The 20,372-nt window shown below is 36.7% G+C and overlaps 1 protein-coding gene across 1 annotated transcript in view; it reads left to right on the top strand.

The window, feature by feature from the left end:
- The first annotated feature begins 588 nt into the window (after positions 1 to 588).
- LOC117564156 (uncharacterized) overlaps positions 589 to 20,372 on the top strand; it is a 72,220-nt gene continuing 52,436 nt past the window's right edge. Inside the window, exons 1-2 of the mRNA XM_034242832.2 lie at positions 589 to 877; positions 5,138 to 5,385. Of these exons, the coding sequence (XP_034098723.1) occupies positions 5,207 to 5,385 (179 nt within the window). The 5' untranslated portion in view covers positions 589 to 877; positions 5,138 to 5,206. The remainder of the gene's footprint in view (positions 878 to 5,137; positions 5,386 to 20,372) is intronic.

The following is a 20,372-nucleotide window of genomic DNA, read 5'->3' as shown; positions in this document are numbered from 1 at the left end:
ACAGAGTAGCTTTGAATCGAGCACACTCCATTTGGCTGGTGCTTAGCGTTAATTATAGTTGAAGTAGTGCTATTTACATTTTGATGTTAGTGGATAAAGGGTAGAAAAAGCTCAAGCTTAGTCCGAAACCAGAAAGCACAGCGTATCCAAGATAAGAAAGAGCTTTTTTCGGAGTCATTAACAGAATGCTGTTAAGGGTTAGCAGTGGCAAAGAAGGCAAATCAACAGGAAAGGAAGAAGCAACAGTCGAGTTGCTGTTTCGGCTGCTGTTGCCGTTGCCAACGTCGTCGTCGGTGTCGTCGTCGTCTTTGTCGTGTCGGTGTCTAGGCGATGGTGTTGTTGCTGTCGTCGTTGTCGTTGTGGTTGTCGTTATTCCTGTGCTGTGCTCGAGACCTTATAAATAGCGTGTCCTGTTGCCCAAAGACTTCAGTTCCTGTCAAGCCTTTGTCGGTTACGTTTGCCAAGCCGAAGCCACCTGAGAAGCTAAGACAAAGCCAATAACAACAGACCGCCAAAAAAAAGAAATTTTGTCAAAAGTCCAAAATCAAAAAAAGAAATATTTAAAAAAAAAAAACACAAACAACAACAAAAAAAACGGAACACAAAATTCCACATCAAAATTATCGAGTCACAGAACAATTTGTGAATTAATTGAAAAATTGAATATCTAAAAACATCGAACAACCCAAAAAACAAATATAATACAGTATTGAGAACTTGAGTCAAGCTAGCTGATAAAGCGAACGACAACTTTTGGTCTCACTGTCTGTTATCAGATTATAAATTTGAACTCAACTCACAACAAACAAAACACACACATCTAATCAACAAATAACAACAATAGTGAAAGTCAATTCAAAAAAAAGCGAAAAAAAAGGTTTGGTACCCAATTTTTTTTTATCGTGTTGCAAATCTTGAGCTTCACAATTTTTTTTCAAGTGTTTTCAGTGTTATTGAAATCAAATAAAAAAAGAAAACCTTCTAAATATACATACTATATACATGCATATATAGGAGCAGCAGAAGAAGGAGCGCGATAAGAGTTTAACGAGTGTACTTTCTCTTGGCCAACTGGCGAACGATAACAAACAGCGAAAGCGAAAGCGAAAGCAACGGCAACAACAGCAACAGCAACAGCAACAGCAACAATAATAATAAGTAATAACAACAATCACAGAGAGCTGACTGACTGACTGACTGACAGAGCGTATCAAGTGAGCTGAGCTGAGCTGCATGCGTATGTGTGTCGACCTACCTCTGTCTATGTGTGTGTGTGAGTACAGGTGTGCGTGTGTGTGTCAGTGTGTAAAGAGGTTGTCTGCCGAGATGGGGCTGGTCAGGTATCGAAGAAGCGGCTATTATAAAGCCATTTCAATACCCTGTCACATATGAGCGAAACCGTTGATCCATTCGATATAAGAATTTCCCTAAACCTGCATTGCAAAAAAAGAGATACTTTCGGTATGATCTTTCTCTATAAGCAACATTGTCGATATGGTATTGTTCCCTATCATCAATATTTTGTTGTTTTGCATATTTTTTTCTAGTTTTGTGGTCTGACTTTGAATATACAAGTATATCATCATTATTTCTTTAGTATTATTTCTTTCTACTGTCTTGTTTAGTATTTAGTATTATTATTTGTAGTCGTATTCTATCTAGTAGTTTGCTTATATTATTTGCATATATTATGAGCATACTTTCGTTAGTTTCCTTTGTTTAGTATTCAGAATTATGTTTTCGTCATATATTATTAGTTTATTTTTAGAAGTATTTCTTTCAGTATTCAGTATTATTTGTTTAACATATTTTGTTAGTTTAGTTTCATATTGCTCATCTTAATTCGCTTCTGAAATCTTCATTGCATTATCAGCTTGTACTCTAGATCGTTAGCTCGTTATTAAAGAGTTCTTATTTATTGTGCTGTCATTTCATTTAAAGTTGAAATCCATTTACCACATTATCATTTCATTTCACTACTCATTGAACAACGACAAATTTGGATTATCGTGACTTGCTGGCATATAAAGAGTAACCAATCATATGAACATTATAGCAAGTGTAACCAAATTTGCCTCATTCATGCTTCGCTCCACATTTTGCTTATGTAGGGTATGTAGCAAGTCGAGCATTTGGTGCTGTTTCATTACTGCTTGCCTTTGAGATTTTGGTTTTTATGCAAACGTTTGTAGATTTTGGGCAAAAATGCTTTGCCACTCTTCGTGCATCTTTATCGACGGTTTTCATAAAAAGATATACGCTCTGCTCCTTGTTCGCCTGCTGCTTTCTTAATTTTCGTGCCTTTTCATATTTGATGAGTATGTGAGTGTGTGTGTGTGTGTGTGTGCAACCTGTGTGAGTCTCTCGCGTGGGTGCTTCTCTCTATGTGTGTTTGTGTGTGTGTGAAGGACAATCAAGGTTTATGTCGCGCTGGCAAAACAGGGACACATTGCCCAGTCGTCTGGCCACGCGCCAGCAGCTTCTCGACTCTGACTCGACTCGCTAGTCAGCACTTTCTCTCTCTCTCTCTCTCTATTTCTCTTACACTTCCTCTCTCTAGCTATCTCACTCTGTTGCAAGCTGCGTCTCAGCTGCCAGTTTGTTGCCATTGCGTTGCCGTTGTTGTTGTTGTTGCTTTATTTATGCTCACAATTGCGCGACTTGTGTGCGCGCCTTTTGTTATGCATGACCGTGTGAATCATTCATATGCAAATGCTGTGAAACATTTCTCGTTTATGATATGCTAAAGCTAAACCGCAATCCACCACCAACGACAGCCCCAACTAACCATTCACAGCACCAAACAATCTCATTCAAACTTGAGCTGCAGCCAAGTGAAAGTCACCTGCAGTCAAAGTCCCCAAAAAGTAGTGTGTGTTTTTTGATCATTCGCGCTTTACTATTTTCGTTCTACACTCATTGCTTTTATATACCATATACACATATATATATGTATATATATTTGTTTTTGTTTTTTGGTTATTTTGTCATTTCGTTATCGCTGTGAGCTGTCATTGGCTGACTTTTGGCAGTCACTGTTACTTGAGCGATTGTTCTCCCCAAAAAATCCCAAAACAAAAAAACAAAAAATGTTGCCTACTTATCAGCGCTCCGCTACTCTCGTTCTGTTTGTGGTCGTTGTGCTTTGCGTACGCGCTTAATTTATGAGAGCGCAAAAAAGTTATAATCTAATCGCGCTGTCTGCAGTTGTCACACTTATTCATTCATTAGGCATTCACGCTTTATTCACGCTGCTGCCATTGACATTATTTTGCGCGTGGAGTGCGATTAGTCAGCTTAATGCTACTAATGGGCTACTGCCATTTATTCACTCACTTTCATTTGTCAATTTTGTTGTGGAGTGCAGCTGCTTGTTCTGAGTTATTCATTTCGCTGGCCGCAACTCATTAAATTTGTATTATTTTTTAATTACTTTGCCGTTTTCGCTGGACGCAGAGGCAAATATACATATGTATGTATGTACATAACATACATTCGATACGCAGTCAGTTCTTTTCAACGACCACTTGTTGGCCACCTGCAATAACGTGTACGTATTTTCAACTCGCTTGACTTGCAGTTGCTCTGCAATCAGAATTCTTAATTCTTAATCTTAAATAACAAGCTTTGTCTTGGTGTCACTTGGGCCACTTGAATATGCAGTCTTTTCCTCTGCCTGTCAACGTCCAAGCTGCATTATTTGCATACTTAATGCATATTACCGATTTATTTAACAATCATAAAAAAAAACAGTCATCAAATACTTAGTTCAACATTTGTGTGTCTCAATTCATTTATGATTTATAAAATTGGCGGTGTTTTTTGTCTTTATTTGTTGCTACTTCTGCAGCGCGAAAAGTTTATTATGCGCTTTGCATTCAATTTTATGACTGTACAGGGTATAAAAGCGACGCCGTTGCCTTTACCGTTACCGTTGATGGGGCGCAGTTAAGTGCATGTTTAATTTGCTGTCATTTGTTGTTTCATCTCCCACTTAAATTCCACATTCATTGGCATACACACACACGCACACTTTGGCATCTGGGTGCCGTTTGTAGCCATGTTCGAGAGTCTGGAATTTTGTGGGTAGACCACAACTTTTTGGTTTCTTTGGTCTCAGTTGCGTGTTGTGTGTGCTTGCCTGCTTACTTTAATCAGCTTTAAATTTTACACTCGCTCGTTTCCATCTCAACTCAGTTGCAATTTGCGTACTTTTATTTTTGTACTTTTTACAACCGCTGACTATAATTGTCAGGTATTATGTCAGGGTGGAGGTGTAATAAAAATCTACAGTAGTCAGTTGTCAGCTCTATAAGCGCATTAAAAGCACATTAAAGCTTGCAGCCCGCGTTGAAAGCTTTGTAGTTGGTTTTTGTGGTTCGCTAAGGTCAACAAAAGCAGTTTGTAGTTGTAAATGCAGTTCACTAATCTCAAGATTATTGTTGTTTTGCGTAGCTATCAATTGGCATTTAAGATTGGATTAATTGTGGATTACAGCTAATGTCATTAGCAAGCGAATTGCGAAGGAATTTCAACAAAAATTAAAATGCCGCACAGCGTAGTTTATCATTTTTGGGGGACAAGCTTATTAAGCTCCACTACCACATTGGCGGGTTAACAAGGCAGAGAAGGAAGAGGAGGAGGAGAAAGACAGAGAGACAATATTAAGTAGATTGCTAAGGTCTGGCCAATTAGTTTCCATTATGTTTTGTTTTTATTCTTCGCAACTTTGTGTTTTTTATTTTTGTTGTATTCAGTATATTTATTTCTGGGTGGTATTTTTTTTGTCGTTGTATTTGTAATATTGGGAATAGCAGCGAAGGGGAGGTGAGGCACTTCAAAAAAGGGGGTAAAGGGTGGCATTAAAAAGGCTTCATTAAATAGCAATTACAACACTTTGTCCACTTGCCCCCACGCACATCCACTAAACAAACACCAACGCACACGCATACAAACAATCTGTTATACACCAACGCTCATTCACTTTTACAGCTCACACACGCACACACATACACACAGAGAGATACAACTACTTACACACACAAAGTTTTGGTTGAAGCAGCAAAAGAACTCGACGATTATTGAAAAATCTTAACCCAAACATAACAAAAATATATACTATATATAATACTTAAAGAAAAGCGACAGCGAAAAAAATCAAGCCGAAACCGAAGCGGAATCAGAGCCAGAGCCAGAGATAGAAGAAATGTCGGAGCACCAGGATATTACGCCGCCGGTCACCGAGGAGCAGGAGGGGCCAAGCAGCAGCAATAGCAGCAGCAGCGCTCCAATTGCCAACGCTGCCACTGCGGCGACTTCTCGTCAAGGCTCCGATGCGGCCAACGATCAGGAGCGCGACAGGGATAGAGAGTCGCATGCCGACAGGTGAGTCGCACAATCAGTTCTTTTCTTTTCCCATTCACACACATACCGTATGCCATATACGGTATATAGTATATACATACATATGCTTGGTCCTTCCACAGTATGTGTGTACATATTATTTTGCCTGCGTGTCCTGTTGCCCCTGTTAATATCCATTAGCTAATTGGGCCATCTGCACAGCAAAGCCCACAAATAAGCGACTCTTGCTGACAATGTACATACTACATATATATAGCATATATGTATATATACTGTACAATCTTACGTGTTCGTATATGCATAAGCATTATAATATCATACTGTACCCGAAAAGCGCAACCCCCTCTATTAAGGCGAGACTTTTGATGTCATATAGGTTTTTTTTGTCCCCCAAATTAATTACAATCAATTCGTATGGAATGCAAAAGCAAACTGTATTTCTGAAAATAGACCTAAAACCTAATTAACATCTGAAACTTAAGCAACACTTTTGTAAATTTACAAATAAAAAAATTAAACTCATATAGAATTATAACAGTTATAACAAACAGTCTTGTGTATAACAGTAAAGACAGTTCTAATGACTACCACCACTTGGACATTAATGATTAAATAATATAACAGTTATAACAGTATCTCCAAATTGGATCTTATACTCATTTTAGCATATGAAGCTTACAACACTTTTGTAATTTTACAAATAAATAAGTTAAACTCATATAGAATTATAACAGTTATAACCAACAGTCTTGTGTATAACAGTAAAGACAGTTCTAATGACTACCACCACTTGGACATGATTAAACATGATTAAATAATATAACAGTTATAACAGTATCTCAAAATTGGATCTTATACCCATTTTAGCATATGAAGCTTGCAACACTTTTGTAAATTTACAAATAAATAAGTTAAACTCATATAGAATTATAACAGTTATAACAAACAGTCTTGTGTATAACAGTAAAGACAGTTCTAATGACTACCACCACTTGGACATGATTAAACATGATTAAATAATATAACAGTTATAACAGTATCTCAAAATTGGATCTTATACCCATTTTAGCATATGAAGCTTGCAACACTTTTGTAAATTTACAAATAAATAAGTTAAACTCATATAGAATTATAACAGTTATAACAAACAGTCTTGTGTATAACAGTAAAGACAGTTCTAATGACTACCACCACTTGGACATGATTAAACATGATTAAATAATATAACAGTTATAACAGTATCTCAAAATTGGATCTTATACCCATTTTAGCTTACAACACTTTTGTAAATTTACATTTATGTGTGCATCTCTAAAATAAAATGAAATAGGCGCATATTAATAATATTTTTATAACGGTTACGCTGTATATCAGCTGTAACAATTATAACAATTTAAGAGAGTTCTCACGTATGAAATTTATGACTCAAAATATAACAATCTTATAGAGTATAATACTTTATTTTAAAATATAACAGTCTTATAAAGTATAATACTTTAGTGTACATTTCACTCCTTGTAAAATGCGTTCTTAGCATGTTATGAATAGAATACTACGATTCCAATGAAATAAACTGCATGAAAATGAAATCTTAAAACTTTGCATACAGCTTAAATACGAAGTGAAAAGCGTGCCAATTAAAATATTCTTGGAATGTAATGTACATAAACTTTTCTAACTATTTGTACATTTGAACAATTCCCCAGAACTGATGTTAATAAATGGTCTTAAGAAACTACGGCTGAAATATGCTAGTAGTAAATGCCTGAGAATTCAACAGTTGTCCGCTGTGCGCGAATTGTCACAGTGCTCAACTGCGTGACATAGTGGAAGATAAGCTAAACAAAGTACACTAACTGTTATACACACTAAAAATACATACGTATTAGAGTATGTGTGTGCGTGCGGGTGCGTGTAAATGTAAAGAGGATTTGTGGGGTGGCTGTTCGAGTGCTTGATAAAGCGCGTAAATAAATACGAGCTATCCTGACTGAGGCAACAATTTGTAGCATAGACAACGCATAGAAAAACCCACATACAAACACCTACACACGCACACACACTAGATGATAGCGTTTAACAATTTGGAAAGCGACGACGTTTTTCACTTTGTAGTTAATTATGTGCCAATTAGTTGACACACACACACACACGCTTCGTCTTGAAGGCCACTTAATCATCTCACTTGCCTTTTGGCTTCAGCGCAACACTGTTGCCTCTTTTAGCGTGTGTGTGTGTGTGTGAGAGTGTGTATGAAATGTGCGGTGTGTCGCTATGGGCAACATGTTTGTATCACTTTGATTTCACTTTCACCTTGAACGGTCGAAACTCGTTAAATGCATCAGATTTTCATTTGCAACATTTCAAACACAATGTGGAAAGTGGCAGGCAAAAGTAACATTGTGCGTACAGTTGTGTCAGATCGAACATTGTTTTTGCCTCCTTGATTTCTTAATCGATAGAGTTGCTAGAGATGCGCTTTATAATGTTTATAATGTTATTATGCAGTGTTTAGTACTTCTCAATCTGCTTCCTTTCTATTTCTTTGTTATTTCTCCTTTGCTCTTGCTCCTTTGTAATCAATAATTGCTTGAGATGGGCATTTGAATCGATTACTGCTGCAATTAATTAATTTTATTCAAATTGTTTTAGTTCATGAACCGGAACATGAATGTGTTTAGGATTTCTTAAGCTGCTTCCTTTCAATTCAATTGATAGTCAGCAAGTTGCAAGAGATAGTCATGTGATTCAGTCTTATATTGATTAAACATTGTTGAAGTTATTATGAAGTTTATTAATTGGAATTGAATTCCTCACACTTGCTCCTCAATTCAATTCCCTTCGCATATCTCCTATTCTGGTGGATGATGCTAATGCATTTTTGTATTACAATGCACTATGAATACAAAATTGCAGTAACTCCTTATTGCATCCTCAGATTACATTCATTAATTATAAGAACTTGTAGCTAAAGCAAACTTTAACTAACCAAGATTGAGGGCAAGATAAAAATGTTGCCACACCTTGTTGTAACTGAAATTTAAAATATTAAATGTCCGTATTTGTTTGTTTTTTTTTTCTTTTTTCGTTGTAGATAATTGTAATACTTGAGAGAAATATTATTTTTATTTCAATTAGCAAAAAGTTGCAAAGCATTTATATTCATAATTTGAGCTTTTGAAAATTGTTTGCTTTTCATATCTTTCGCTTTTCGCTTTTTGTGGCGCCTTCAAAGCAAAGAAACACGCTGGCAAATTGTGTATTGAAAAACTGGGAAATGTAGAGTAAGCATGCATTAATTAAAAATTGTTGTGCTGCATATTTTTGGCATTTCTGATTTCATTCTCGTTTCCATTTCTTTCTTCACCACGGCAGAGGCAAAGAAATAACGAAATCATCTCAACCGAAATTCTTTTACAATTTTAAGTGCTCTACTGGGCGCTGTGATTTTAAATCTGAATATGAATGTACTACATCTGTGTATAATTTAGAGTCTTGGATTATTGAATTTGCACACGCTACGTCGAGTATTATATGCAAAATATCTAATAACTAATAATTTCTAATAACAATTTGGCAAACGTGGGCGAGAAGGCGGCGAGTCTGAGATTTTGTTAGTCGACTCACGTGCTTCGTTCGGTCTTTTGTGTAGCTCATTGGGTATGCCAAAGGCATTTGATGGCTGCCTGTTGGGAAGATGGGGCTATGGACGGCTGTTGGCCACGCCCAGTTAATGATGTTGTTAATGCCAGGGCGGCAATAAATCTTTGGATTTTGTCAAATATACATATCCTTTTGAGCAAAAGTGCAGACGCACGCACACGGAAGCCCGTAAGACATTCAGATGAGCAACAGTCGGACCGGGAGACAATGAATAAGATTATGCCTTAAGGAATGAAGTACATCAACATAAAAAAAAAAACACAGAATAAGAAAGGGAATGAGTTTTGGGGTTGGGGGTCTGTTGCTACATGTTAATTACGCTGTCAAAATCTGAGTCAAAAGGCAAGACAGGATGTGCTTGAATATGCTGATGCTGTTTGAACTTCCGTTGCGAGCTTCGTTCAAGCTTTGTTTGTTTTCGCCTTTCGCCTGTGAGAAATTGATGTGCCAAAAGTCAACACTCAGCTGACACACGACCGAACCGAACCGAACTGAACCAAAACCAGAACCAAAACCAAAACCGCAACCAACAGCAGTCGCTTCCAACTTGTCATTGTTAAGCCATTTGTTAGCTGAAGCCAACGAGGCGTTGCACAGAAAAGTGCAGAAGGCAAAGTGCAGCGACAGTTTCCACATGCATCCATCACATGCTCAGCTGATGCGATTGGCTTCGACGTTCAGCTTGAGGTTGATGTTGAGGTTGCAAAATTTTCCAGCTAGCTATGCACCATTTAATCGGTCAACGTGACGTATGCGCAATATACAATGACTTGTAGAGGTGCGACAGCTTATTGAGTTTGCCAATTGACTAACTAACTAACCACACACAACTTGACCGGCAACTGCAATAATATATGTATGTATAATGACAATTGGTCAACTCTCTCCGATTGCAATGTTGACATTTGGGCATTCCATATTTACATATTGTTCAATTGAAACACTTGTCAAATAAACCGTAATTAGTGGAATGTTAATTGATATACCAGTTGGTCTCAGGCATTCTCGCCTTCTCTTGTCCGGGTTCATTTTGCTCTGTGGCCAGCATTTAATTGAGTTGCCAGCTCTCAATTTGGAATGTCATTTGCCCTTATACTGCTGCTGGAATGCCAAAGAAAGTTATGTTCATTTGTAGTGAGGTGTCGAAAGGTTAATTTTGTAAGTTCGTCGAATGTCGATCATACCCAAATCTGCAAATTAACATTAACAGCGACTGCTGAGTTGAGCTTCTGCTAACTAACATTGCACTGTTATGTGTCCTTCTCTATTAACTCCTCTTTTGAGCATCGCTGTAAACTAACATTTGATCTATGTTCCTTAACTAACAGAACACTGTTAAGCTATCGTGTCTATTTTTGCAAACTGTGAAAGCCTCTTTAGAGCATTGTTGTTATCTCACTCATGATCCTTCCTTAACAGCATTCTCTTTGACTAACAGCACACTGTTAAGTGACTACCTCTGCTTGCTAACTGTCAAGTTACTTCTCTTTGTAACAGCTGTAAAGCTAAGGCTGTAATGCGCTATTGATTGATCTGTTCTTTACTTCTTTAATAAGCATTAGCTTAACGGCACTTCAATGTAGATTTTTTTAAAGCAAGTTGGCAGCACGCGCTCAGCGGCAAATGGAAAATCTCAGTTGGCCTTCAGCAATGTGTTGGCGGTTTGGGGCAGAGAATATTTTAAACAGCTTTTTTTCGCCGTCATCTTTGGATTGGCCATAATGTTGACTCATTCATTTTGTGTGTGGCATACACACACACACACACACACACACATACACTGTCACATACGCCCACATGCCTTGGCATTTTTCTTATATATATATTTTTTTTAGACAGCTATTTACTTATGCAAATCTCATGTTTTCTTAAAGTTTGCCTCATCTTCTCGACTGCAACTCGAAGTAAAAGTGCGAGTGCCGTTCAATGTGTGTGTGTCTGTGTGTGTGTGTGTGTGTGTGTTTGTGTGTTTGCGATGAAAATTATAAAGTTGTTGCCAAGAACTTTTTGCCAGCAGATGAAGGGGACAGCCAACAGAGAGAATGCCAGTACCCATTAATTTAATTCATAAGTATTCCTGATGCTCATCAAAAACAGTCACGAGTGAGAAAATGTCTTTGCTGTCCGTTTTGTCAGACTTTTATGTGCTTCTATCAGAATGCGCCGATCTCGACGCCTATAAAAACTAGGCCCATTAAAATGGGCTGACATGTAGTTTGCTTCCATTTCAAATTATATGTCAAAACAGAGAGGAGAGAGAGGCAAATTACACGTAGCATAAAAACGCATGCTTTGGCATTTCACCAAATGCTGGATTGCGAGTTCAAAGTTCAATGAATACCCTGTAAACAGAATTTGATTTGTCGTAAAAGATGGACTGCATTGTTTTTATATTGATTAGACAATTTGTTCTTTTTATCTGATTTGCACTTTTCATCTGATAGTTAAGAGTTAGATGTACGATAATTATACATATACGTACATATGTATATGTGGAATAGTTGCTAGATATTTGCTTAATATTTTTCTTAAACATAAAGTTGGTAACTTCTAAATAACAGCATGCTTCTGTTTCATTTTTGCTTTTATTTGATCATTACAACTTTAACTATTATTTTATAACTATTTGTTCTTGTAAATATTGCAACAACTTTTTTTTATTCGTAATTTTAAAATCTATCAATGCAATTGAGATATAACATTTCTATTATTAGCAATTTATAGTCAATTTATAGTTAGGGAATATAATATTCTTTGTCATATCTATCAGAGTTAATGACACTTATTTATATGTTGTGTCACTCATTTGTGTATTAGCTAATCGTTAAGTATACTGCAGAGTATCTGCAAGTCGCATTAAGTCGCAATTAAATTTGGCCCACGGATTTATTTGCTTTTCACTTTGTGCTGAATGTTCGTTCATTCGCGTGCTTGTCAGTCTCGCAGTGAGTGTGTGTGTGTGGGGTGTTTAGGGTGGCAATCTGTGAGTGTGTGTGTAGGTGTGTAGGCTAAGTCTGGGCTTGACATGGCGGTTGTAAGCCATGTGTGTTTGAATTGCGCCCAATGCACGGCCAACATCGAACATCTGTGTTGTCACATGAAGTTTTTGGGTTGCGCGACATTCATACATAGTTGCCTCTTTCTCGCTGTGCCACAAAGTTATCGAGTCGCAAACTGTGAGTTGTGAGAGTTGAGTTGTCGTGAGTCGCGTGAATTGCTGCAATGCCAATGCAAATTGCCAAAAACGAGAAGGCGAATGTGCAGCGTTTAGTTTCCCAGTTGCCAATTGACACATGTCACAGGCAGCAGCTACTGATTGTCTCTGTGTGTGTGTGTGTGTGTCTCGTCTCGTCTCGTCCTTGCATCATTTTCGGTCAGTTGAATGCAGAGTTAGCTCTCAGGTCTCAGTCAAGGTAACACGCTCGTAATCAATTGCTAGGGAAAGTGCGCTTGTTTGCTGAGTCTGGGAATGCACTTGGTAATCCTGACTAAAGCAGCGCATATATGCAAGAGAGATACATCGATAGAGTGACAAAGACAGAGACAGAAAGAGATAGAGAGAGGGATGGAGAGAGCGAGAGGCATACACACATAGATATTTAGACGTATAGGCGCAAAAAGCAATTGGCCAAATGGCATTTGAAGTAAAACCCAGAAACGTGACATGATTTGAAAACCGAAAACGAGAACGCAAAACGAACCAGCGACCAACTCACTGACTGACTGACTGACTGACTGACTCACTGGCACGCATGGACTCGCACCAGTGTCAAGGCTTACAGAACACCCACACACACACACACACACACATTATCTTTATGTATGTGTGTGTACGCCACAGTTATTTGTTCATTCGTCCATTGGGCAAAGCGACCAAAAACCGTGCTGCGCAAATTAAATCAACTTAAATCAAAAAAATAAAGGAATTTTCCCTTGTTAGGTATTTTTCGGTTCTCCTTTTTTTATTAGTATACTTTTTATGAATTACAAGCGTACAGTATTACTTGGCTAGAAGGAACAAAAGTTAGCCAAGCAAATCATGGTCAAAGACAATATTTGCAACTTCTTTGGAGTTGAACAATAAAAAGCTGGCGCGTTGTAATTAACGTAAGCATTTGGAAGGCAATTGAAAGTGTGAGCAAATCAATACAATACATATTTATTATTAAGTGTATAATATTTATTGTTATCAATTATTTCTAGCAGCTGTTTTTATTATTATTATTATTATTATTATTATTATTATTATTATTATTATTATTATTATTATTATTATTATTATTATTATTATTATTATTATTATTATTATTATTATTATTATTATTATTATTATTATTATTATTATTATTTTGTTTATACTAGTTTTGGTATACCAATATGTCATCTTCATATATCTTTATAGTTGGTCAAAATTACATAAGAGATTTACTAATAAATATAATATTTAGATTTGGAAAGGCTTCGTAGATGGCAACTTTTATGTCACCTTTTATAACCTTTTAAAACTGTTATAATATGTGTTACATATTAATTGAAATACATTTTGTCTTTATTTTCCGAACGATTAACTGCTGCTTGGAATGTTTATAAAAAGAGCTATGAGTTAACCAGCTCAAAGAAAGTGATATTTTGGAAAAGTTGTGAGCCGAAGTTTAAGTTCATGTTTTTATTGTTTGAATTTAAAGTTGTTATTGTTATAATGTTAAATTTGATAAGTTCATAAGTCAGAGTATTTGCAAGTCGATCACTTTCGGTGTAGTCGTTATTACCGCCGCTTTTGTGTTAGGGAAATTGCACTGTGTTTTCTCTCTTTGCGTTTTGCAGCCACAATAAAGCCGAGCGCGCTGCCCCTCTCTCTCTCTCTCTTTCTCTCCCTCTCTCTCTCGCATTTGGTGCTTGTTGCTGCCGTTGTTCAGGCGCATTCTTAAGCTGGCACTTTTGTTGTTTTGCTTGTTGCTGTTGTTGTTGTTGTTGTAGTTGTTGGCATTCTAAAATGGCAGCATGCGCGCGAGTAAAAAAAGCATTGCATACTTTTGTGCGATTTGAGCAAATAATTATACGAGTTGCGGATGGCGGGGTCAGGCAGTGTATGACTGAGTGGTACGACTGTGTGTGTCTGTGTGTGAATGTGCGTGTATAATGCCAGTCAAAACATACAGCAAGCAAGCAGCTGGCAGCTAGCAGCTGCCTGCCACGCCACGCCCATTGCCCTTCAGCTTGGGGGCAACTTTGACGTTCAACTGGCAGCTTTGGGGCACAGTTGCTGTTGCTGTTGGTGTTGCTGTTGCTGCTACGTCCCTTTGTGGGGCACGTGGCACAGGCAGCCCAATGACGTCATCAAGTTCAATTGATTCTTGTTTGTTCTTTTGTTGTTGTTTTAAAGGGTCTGTTGCTTCGTTTTTGTTTGGCTCTTGCTTAATTGCCAGTTGAAGAAGCGAAATATACACACACACACATACACACACAGTGAGAACTTCAAAGAGAATCTTTGTCTCAGCGTCCAGTCACATGCGACACAGGTGAACACAAGAGTGAGCGAGACAGCAACAGCAACAAATGTATCTATCACATTGAGTTGTCGTTGTTGTTGTTGTGGGTGCTGTTGGCTTTTATTTTGGTCGTCGCATCATCGATTTTTGCGTGTCGCTACAAAAAAAAAAATAAAGGCAACCAGCAGCAGCACAGATACATAAATCTATATACTCCAGCGCACACACACACACACGTACACACTCACATACACACTTGTGTGACACGTTGGCAATAAATCGCCATTGAAATTTCAACGCTCAATGCCAGAAACGTTGAAATTTTTGTAATGCTTTTCACTTTTCGAATATGCTGCTGGACATCAGCTGACACACACCGACACACATACAGACGCACATACGCACACTCATGAACATAGGTAAGCGGTTGAGTGGATTGCCGCATGACATAATTGATACCGAGTATCGGACTAACAAGCGAACCAAAGCCAAAGCCAATGGCGTGACCCCAAAACAGCAGCAGCAAAAAAAAAAAAATATACACACACACACTTTTTTTTTGTGGGCAATCAATTTAGTTTAGTTTAGCATTCATAACATACTCACACACACACACACATGCAGTGCTCATCTATGCTTGTTTATCTAGATGAAGCAATGGAAAGGAGAAGACGGGGGGTCGTGTTATTGTAGCGTTAATACGCTTAACAGCTTACAAATTGTTTACAATTGCTGCAGAGCACGCTTCACTTGGATTGTTTTTAGCTTCACAGCTGCAATTGCTGCAGCTTACTAAATGTGCTGCGCATAAATGTTAGTTTGTTGCGATTCAATTAGTTAACAAATTATCCACTAAATTGACAGAGGCAATATAATATATATTTAAAAATTAGAGTAATTAAAATGACAGTTTAATAGCATCTCGAAAAAATCAAGAATTAAGTGGGGTAACCTAACTTTACAATTATGTTAATTCATAAATTGAAATTTATTTAATTTGATTTTTATACCCGCTACCCATAGGGTAGAAGGGTTTTATAACTTTGTGCCGGCAGGAAATGTATGTAACAGGTAGAAGAAGCCATCTCCGACCCTATAAAGTATATATATTCTTGATCAGCGTCAACAGCCGAGACGATATAGCCATGTCCGTCTGTCCGTCTGTGTGTCTGTCCGTCTGTCCGTCCGTCCGTATGAAACACTGGATCTCAGAGACTATAAGAGATAGAGCTATAATCTTTTTTCGACAGCATTTGTTATGTTTGCACGCAGATCAAGTTTGTTTCAAATTTTTTGCCACGCCCACCTCCGTCCCCGCAAATAAAAAAAATCGAATAACAAGCGTAATTTTAAAGCTAGAGTTGCGAGTTTTGGTATATACAATAATTATTATAGTAGTTATGATTCCTGGAAATTTGGTTGCAATCAGATAATTGTGGAAGTTATTAAAGAAATACTTTTGTATGGGCAAAACGCCTAATTATTAGGGGTCTTAGTTGCTTTGGCTGACAATCTGGTATATTGTGCCGTCTATTGGATATTTTGAATGTGGTACTATATCGATATACCAAGTATACCATTTGGTATATTTTTAGTATTTTAGCAGTATATTCGGTATATTTTGAGAAAAATACCGCAAAATATATTTCTTTTATTCAAAATGGGTAGCGGGTATCTCACAGTCGAGTACACTCGACTGTAGCTTTCTTACTTGTTTTATTGTTTGTCTTTGTTTTTGCATTATTTGCATTTATACATATATCGCAAAAAAAAGACAGATACAGCCGCATTTTGGTTTCCTTGGTTTACAATATTTAATGCAGTACGATATCGTTATACTTTTAGTATATTTTAGTTTTTTTTTGTTGCATTCATTTAGTATACCGCTCGGTTTTGCTTTTACTGTTCTAACGCCCTCTTGTGTAGCTTTAGTAGAAGTATTTTCGTAATTTAAATTATTTAAATAATTATATTTGTACACAACTTTTTGTTTAGTTTTAGTTTGTCTGTTTTTCTAAACTTTCTATTTTGTTTTGTATTTTAATTTTGTATCTCGTTTTGTTGGAATGATTAGCTGCATTAAATACAGTCGCTGCTTTATTATGTTAATTGCCGCATATTCAGTGCATTACGAGATGTTTAATTAAATGCGTTTTCTGCAGCGCATTGCAATTAAATGGCAAAGGAGATGTAAGCGAAAGATATGATTTATATCAGCTAATTGAGTGCAGAAGCCAAAGACAAAAGAAGAAATAGACAGCAAGAGAGAATGAAAGGGAGAGAGAGATTCAAGTGCTGTGGCAGTTTGTTTGCTTGTTAAATTAACAATTTGGCAAGTTAAGAGCTTAACGGCTTAACAGCTTTAGTTTCAGTTTCAGTTTCAGTTTTTGACTGCGCTCATTCAAATAAATCGCTTCAGTGCTTCAACAGTTTGTCAGGCGTTGAAAAGGAGGGAAAATACTTGACTACTTTTGACTGTTTAACAGCGTCATTAATTTTCATGGTGAATGCAACATTTGTGCGCTGCATTTTCGCACATTGTGTGTGCAACAGTTTACTTACAGCGCTCTTTAAGCGTGCACACAAATTCAAAGGACACGCACATAGAGGACACACACAGGAAAAAAACGAAACAACAACAACAGCACAATTGCCAGGTGTGGAAAGGAGAGGGGGGAGGGAGCAAGGAAGGTGTATTGATTGATATCGATTCGGTAAAGCCAACTGCGTGCTGCGTGTCGCCAGCTGCGTAAAAAGCAATAGCAACACCAACACCAACAGCAGCAGCTATTGCAGCCACTGCCCACACACATACAAAGTGTAACACATACTGTAACACACTCACACACACACACACACTCACACACACACATACACACACTAGCCTGATGCCTGACGATTGACATTTAACAAAAGACAGGCGCCAAAGTCGAGCAGCAAGAGAGCAAAGCGCAACAAATGCGACTTTTTTTTTTCCTTTCCCTTTTTTTTATTCCCCTCTTTTCTTATTTCCTCTCAACTTTGTGCTCTCTCCCTCTCTATCTCGATCTCACTCGCTCTGCTTGGCGTTTGTGTTGTCTCAATGTCAGCGACAGCTGTTGCCTCATCCGTCGGGCAAGCGATTTCCGTTTCCGGCTCTTGCTATTGCGTTTCTTTTTTCATTCCTTTTTTTTTTTCTTTTTTGCCTTGTTCGCCCAGCGGGCTGCTGAAATGCAGCAGCATTTTGTGAATAGTACACTCCTGAGTCTTCGTCTTCTTCTGTGTCTTCTTCTTTGCTGTATATTATTGCTTGACTACCTTTGAGGCCAGCAGCAGGTGGCCTCAGTTCAACTGTTGTTCCAAGCAAATCCCTCATCTCGCTTTCAGCGAATTCAATTTTCATGCGTTTCTTTAAATGTTATTCAGTTGTTGTTCATTTTGCTTATTTCGCTTTCTTGTTGCTTGCCTGGCTATCTCGATGCCATGGAAAATACCCGAACACTGACCCGCTGAACTTTTGACTCTCAACTCAAATGGCATTAATAATATGCCTAGCAAATGGGCGCGAACTTTTCTCAATAAACACATACATATCGTATTTCAATTGCAAATATATGTGTAATAAAATCAATCATAATTTCGAAATTGCGCAAATGAATAGTCAATTAATATATGCAGTAATCAGAACTTATTGATTAATTATTATACATAGATTTAACAGAGTACGTATTAAACTCTTGTTTCTATAAGTAGAAATCTTAATACTTAAATATGCACCTAAATTATTCAAAATATTAAGTTGTTGCTTTGTAGAAGTGGAAGTAAATGAATTAAACTTTGACACATCAATTGGCTTGCAAGAATGATGAAGAAGAGTAATTAGTTGCTTTAGCTTACAATTTGGTATAATTTGTACTCTTTGGTATATCATGAATGTAGTACTATATGAATGTACCAAAAACATAGCTTTTGATATATTTTAGTATTTTTGGTTGTGTTAATTTGATATATTTTAGGAATAATACCGAACGACTTTTTCACAATGGGTAGCGGGTATCTCACAATCGAGCACACTCGTTTGTAGATTTATTACTTGGTTTTTTTTACTTGTATGCTGTTAAAACAATGTAACTCTTAAATATCTAAATTTTATTAGGTATATTTGCAATATTTTCTTTAAACCTCTTAAATAGAAACCGTATGAAGAAATATCAATAATACTAATATTGTGCTTTAAACAATTGGTAATTTTCTATCAATAAACTAGTTTTCTCTGCATTACATTGCTCTCTTAAGCTTTAAGCCATTCAATTAAAAAAAAAGATCACAACTGTCGCATAGTATTATTACATAATAAATGTGCTCATTAAGTCTCTATTTGTTTGCAAGCCTACCTGAGCACTTGGCTTCAATTTCAGCAAATTTTAGCTACTTACTTATGTTCAGTATGTACTCATGAAAGATGTTCGTGTCGCATTCGCTTAAAGACCAAATTGAATTTACTTTAACTTTAGTTCGTCAGCTGCAGCTTTCGTGGCACAACAAAAAACGACAATAACAATGGCTTCGAGTTTCCTTCAAGTAGGTTGCAGTCAGCAGTGAGTGGACTCACAATGCGAACGATATGTAAGCTGCTTGCGAAGTGTAGATTAAGTGTGTGTTCTGAATTGCAATCTCGCAAATACGAGGAATGCAGCAAATAAACATTTGGTTTTTATTTGAAAGTTTAACAACAAAAAGATGAGAGATAACGAGGTATATAGCAGCATTGAAAGGAAAATGTTATTTTATTTGTTTATAGCATTTCAAGATTTTTGTTTTAAATCTATTTAATCAATCATTTAACATTTAAACCTTTTTTTGAATAGGTTTATTTCAAAAAGCAAGCTGAATATATTATTATGACCATAGTAGTACAAAAATTACCTGTAGTACTTCATCGGTGTATCAAATATGGCCTTCACTATATATGTGTGTATTTTAAGTATTTTTGTGGTATATTAGTTGGTATATTTTAGGAATAATACAGCAATGTTTTGCTTATCATTAACTATATGAACTGTAGTACTTCATCGATATACCAAATATGACCGTCGGTATATTTGAAGTATTTTTGCGGTATATTAGTTGATATATTTTAGGAATAATACAGCATTGTTTTGCTTATTATTAACAATATGAACTGTAGTACTTCATCGATATACCAAATATGACCGTCGGTATATTTTAAGTATTTTTGTGGTATATTAGTTGGTATATTTTAAGGAATAATACAGCAATGTTTTGCTCATTATTAACAATATGAATTATAGTACTTCATCGATATACCAAATATGACCGTCGGTATATTTTAAGTGTTTTTGTGGTATATTATTTGGTATATTTTAGGAATAATACATCATTGTTTTGCTTTTATTTAAAATGAGTAGCGGGTATCCCACGGTCGAACACACTCAACTGCAGTTTTCTTGTTATTTATTAATTGAATTATTATTTACCTTATTTATAATTGGTTTAGTGTATTTATATCTTGTGCTTATCGGTGTCACGTAAAATTCTGGGAAATTATAATTTATGCTTAAGGAAACCGGAACACGTTGTGCTGTTTATTTTATCAAGCTGCCAACAAAGGACCGCCGATTTCTTGGAAAATGTATGTCTAGAAGCAAGCATTATGTATGTTATGAAGTACTTAAGCAGAGATTTGATGCATTTATGATGTGTGGCCACAATAAGAAATTCATTGGAAGCGGAGAAAAACGGAAAGGTTCTCAAAATCAAATCGTCGTCAAGCTGAATTGAGACTTTGATTGTTGTTGCTTAGCCTTGAGGCGGGAAAGCAGAGAAAGGAGAGAGCGAAAGAGAGAGAGAGAGGAG

This window comes from Drosophila albomicans, chromosome X (assembly GCF_009650485.2).
Source record: "Drosophila albomicans strain 15112-1751.03 chromosome X, ASM965048v2, whole genome shotgun sequence".
NCBI classification, from domain to species: Eukaryota; Metazoa; Arthropoda; class Insecta; order Diptera; family Drosophilidae; genus Drosophila; species Drosophila albomicans.
The sequence above is the reverse complement of the archived record's forward strand: the minus strand, read 5'-3'. Positions and strand labels throughout refer to the sequence as shown.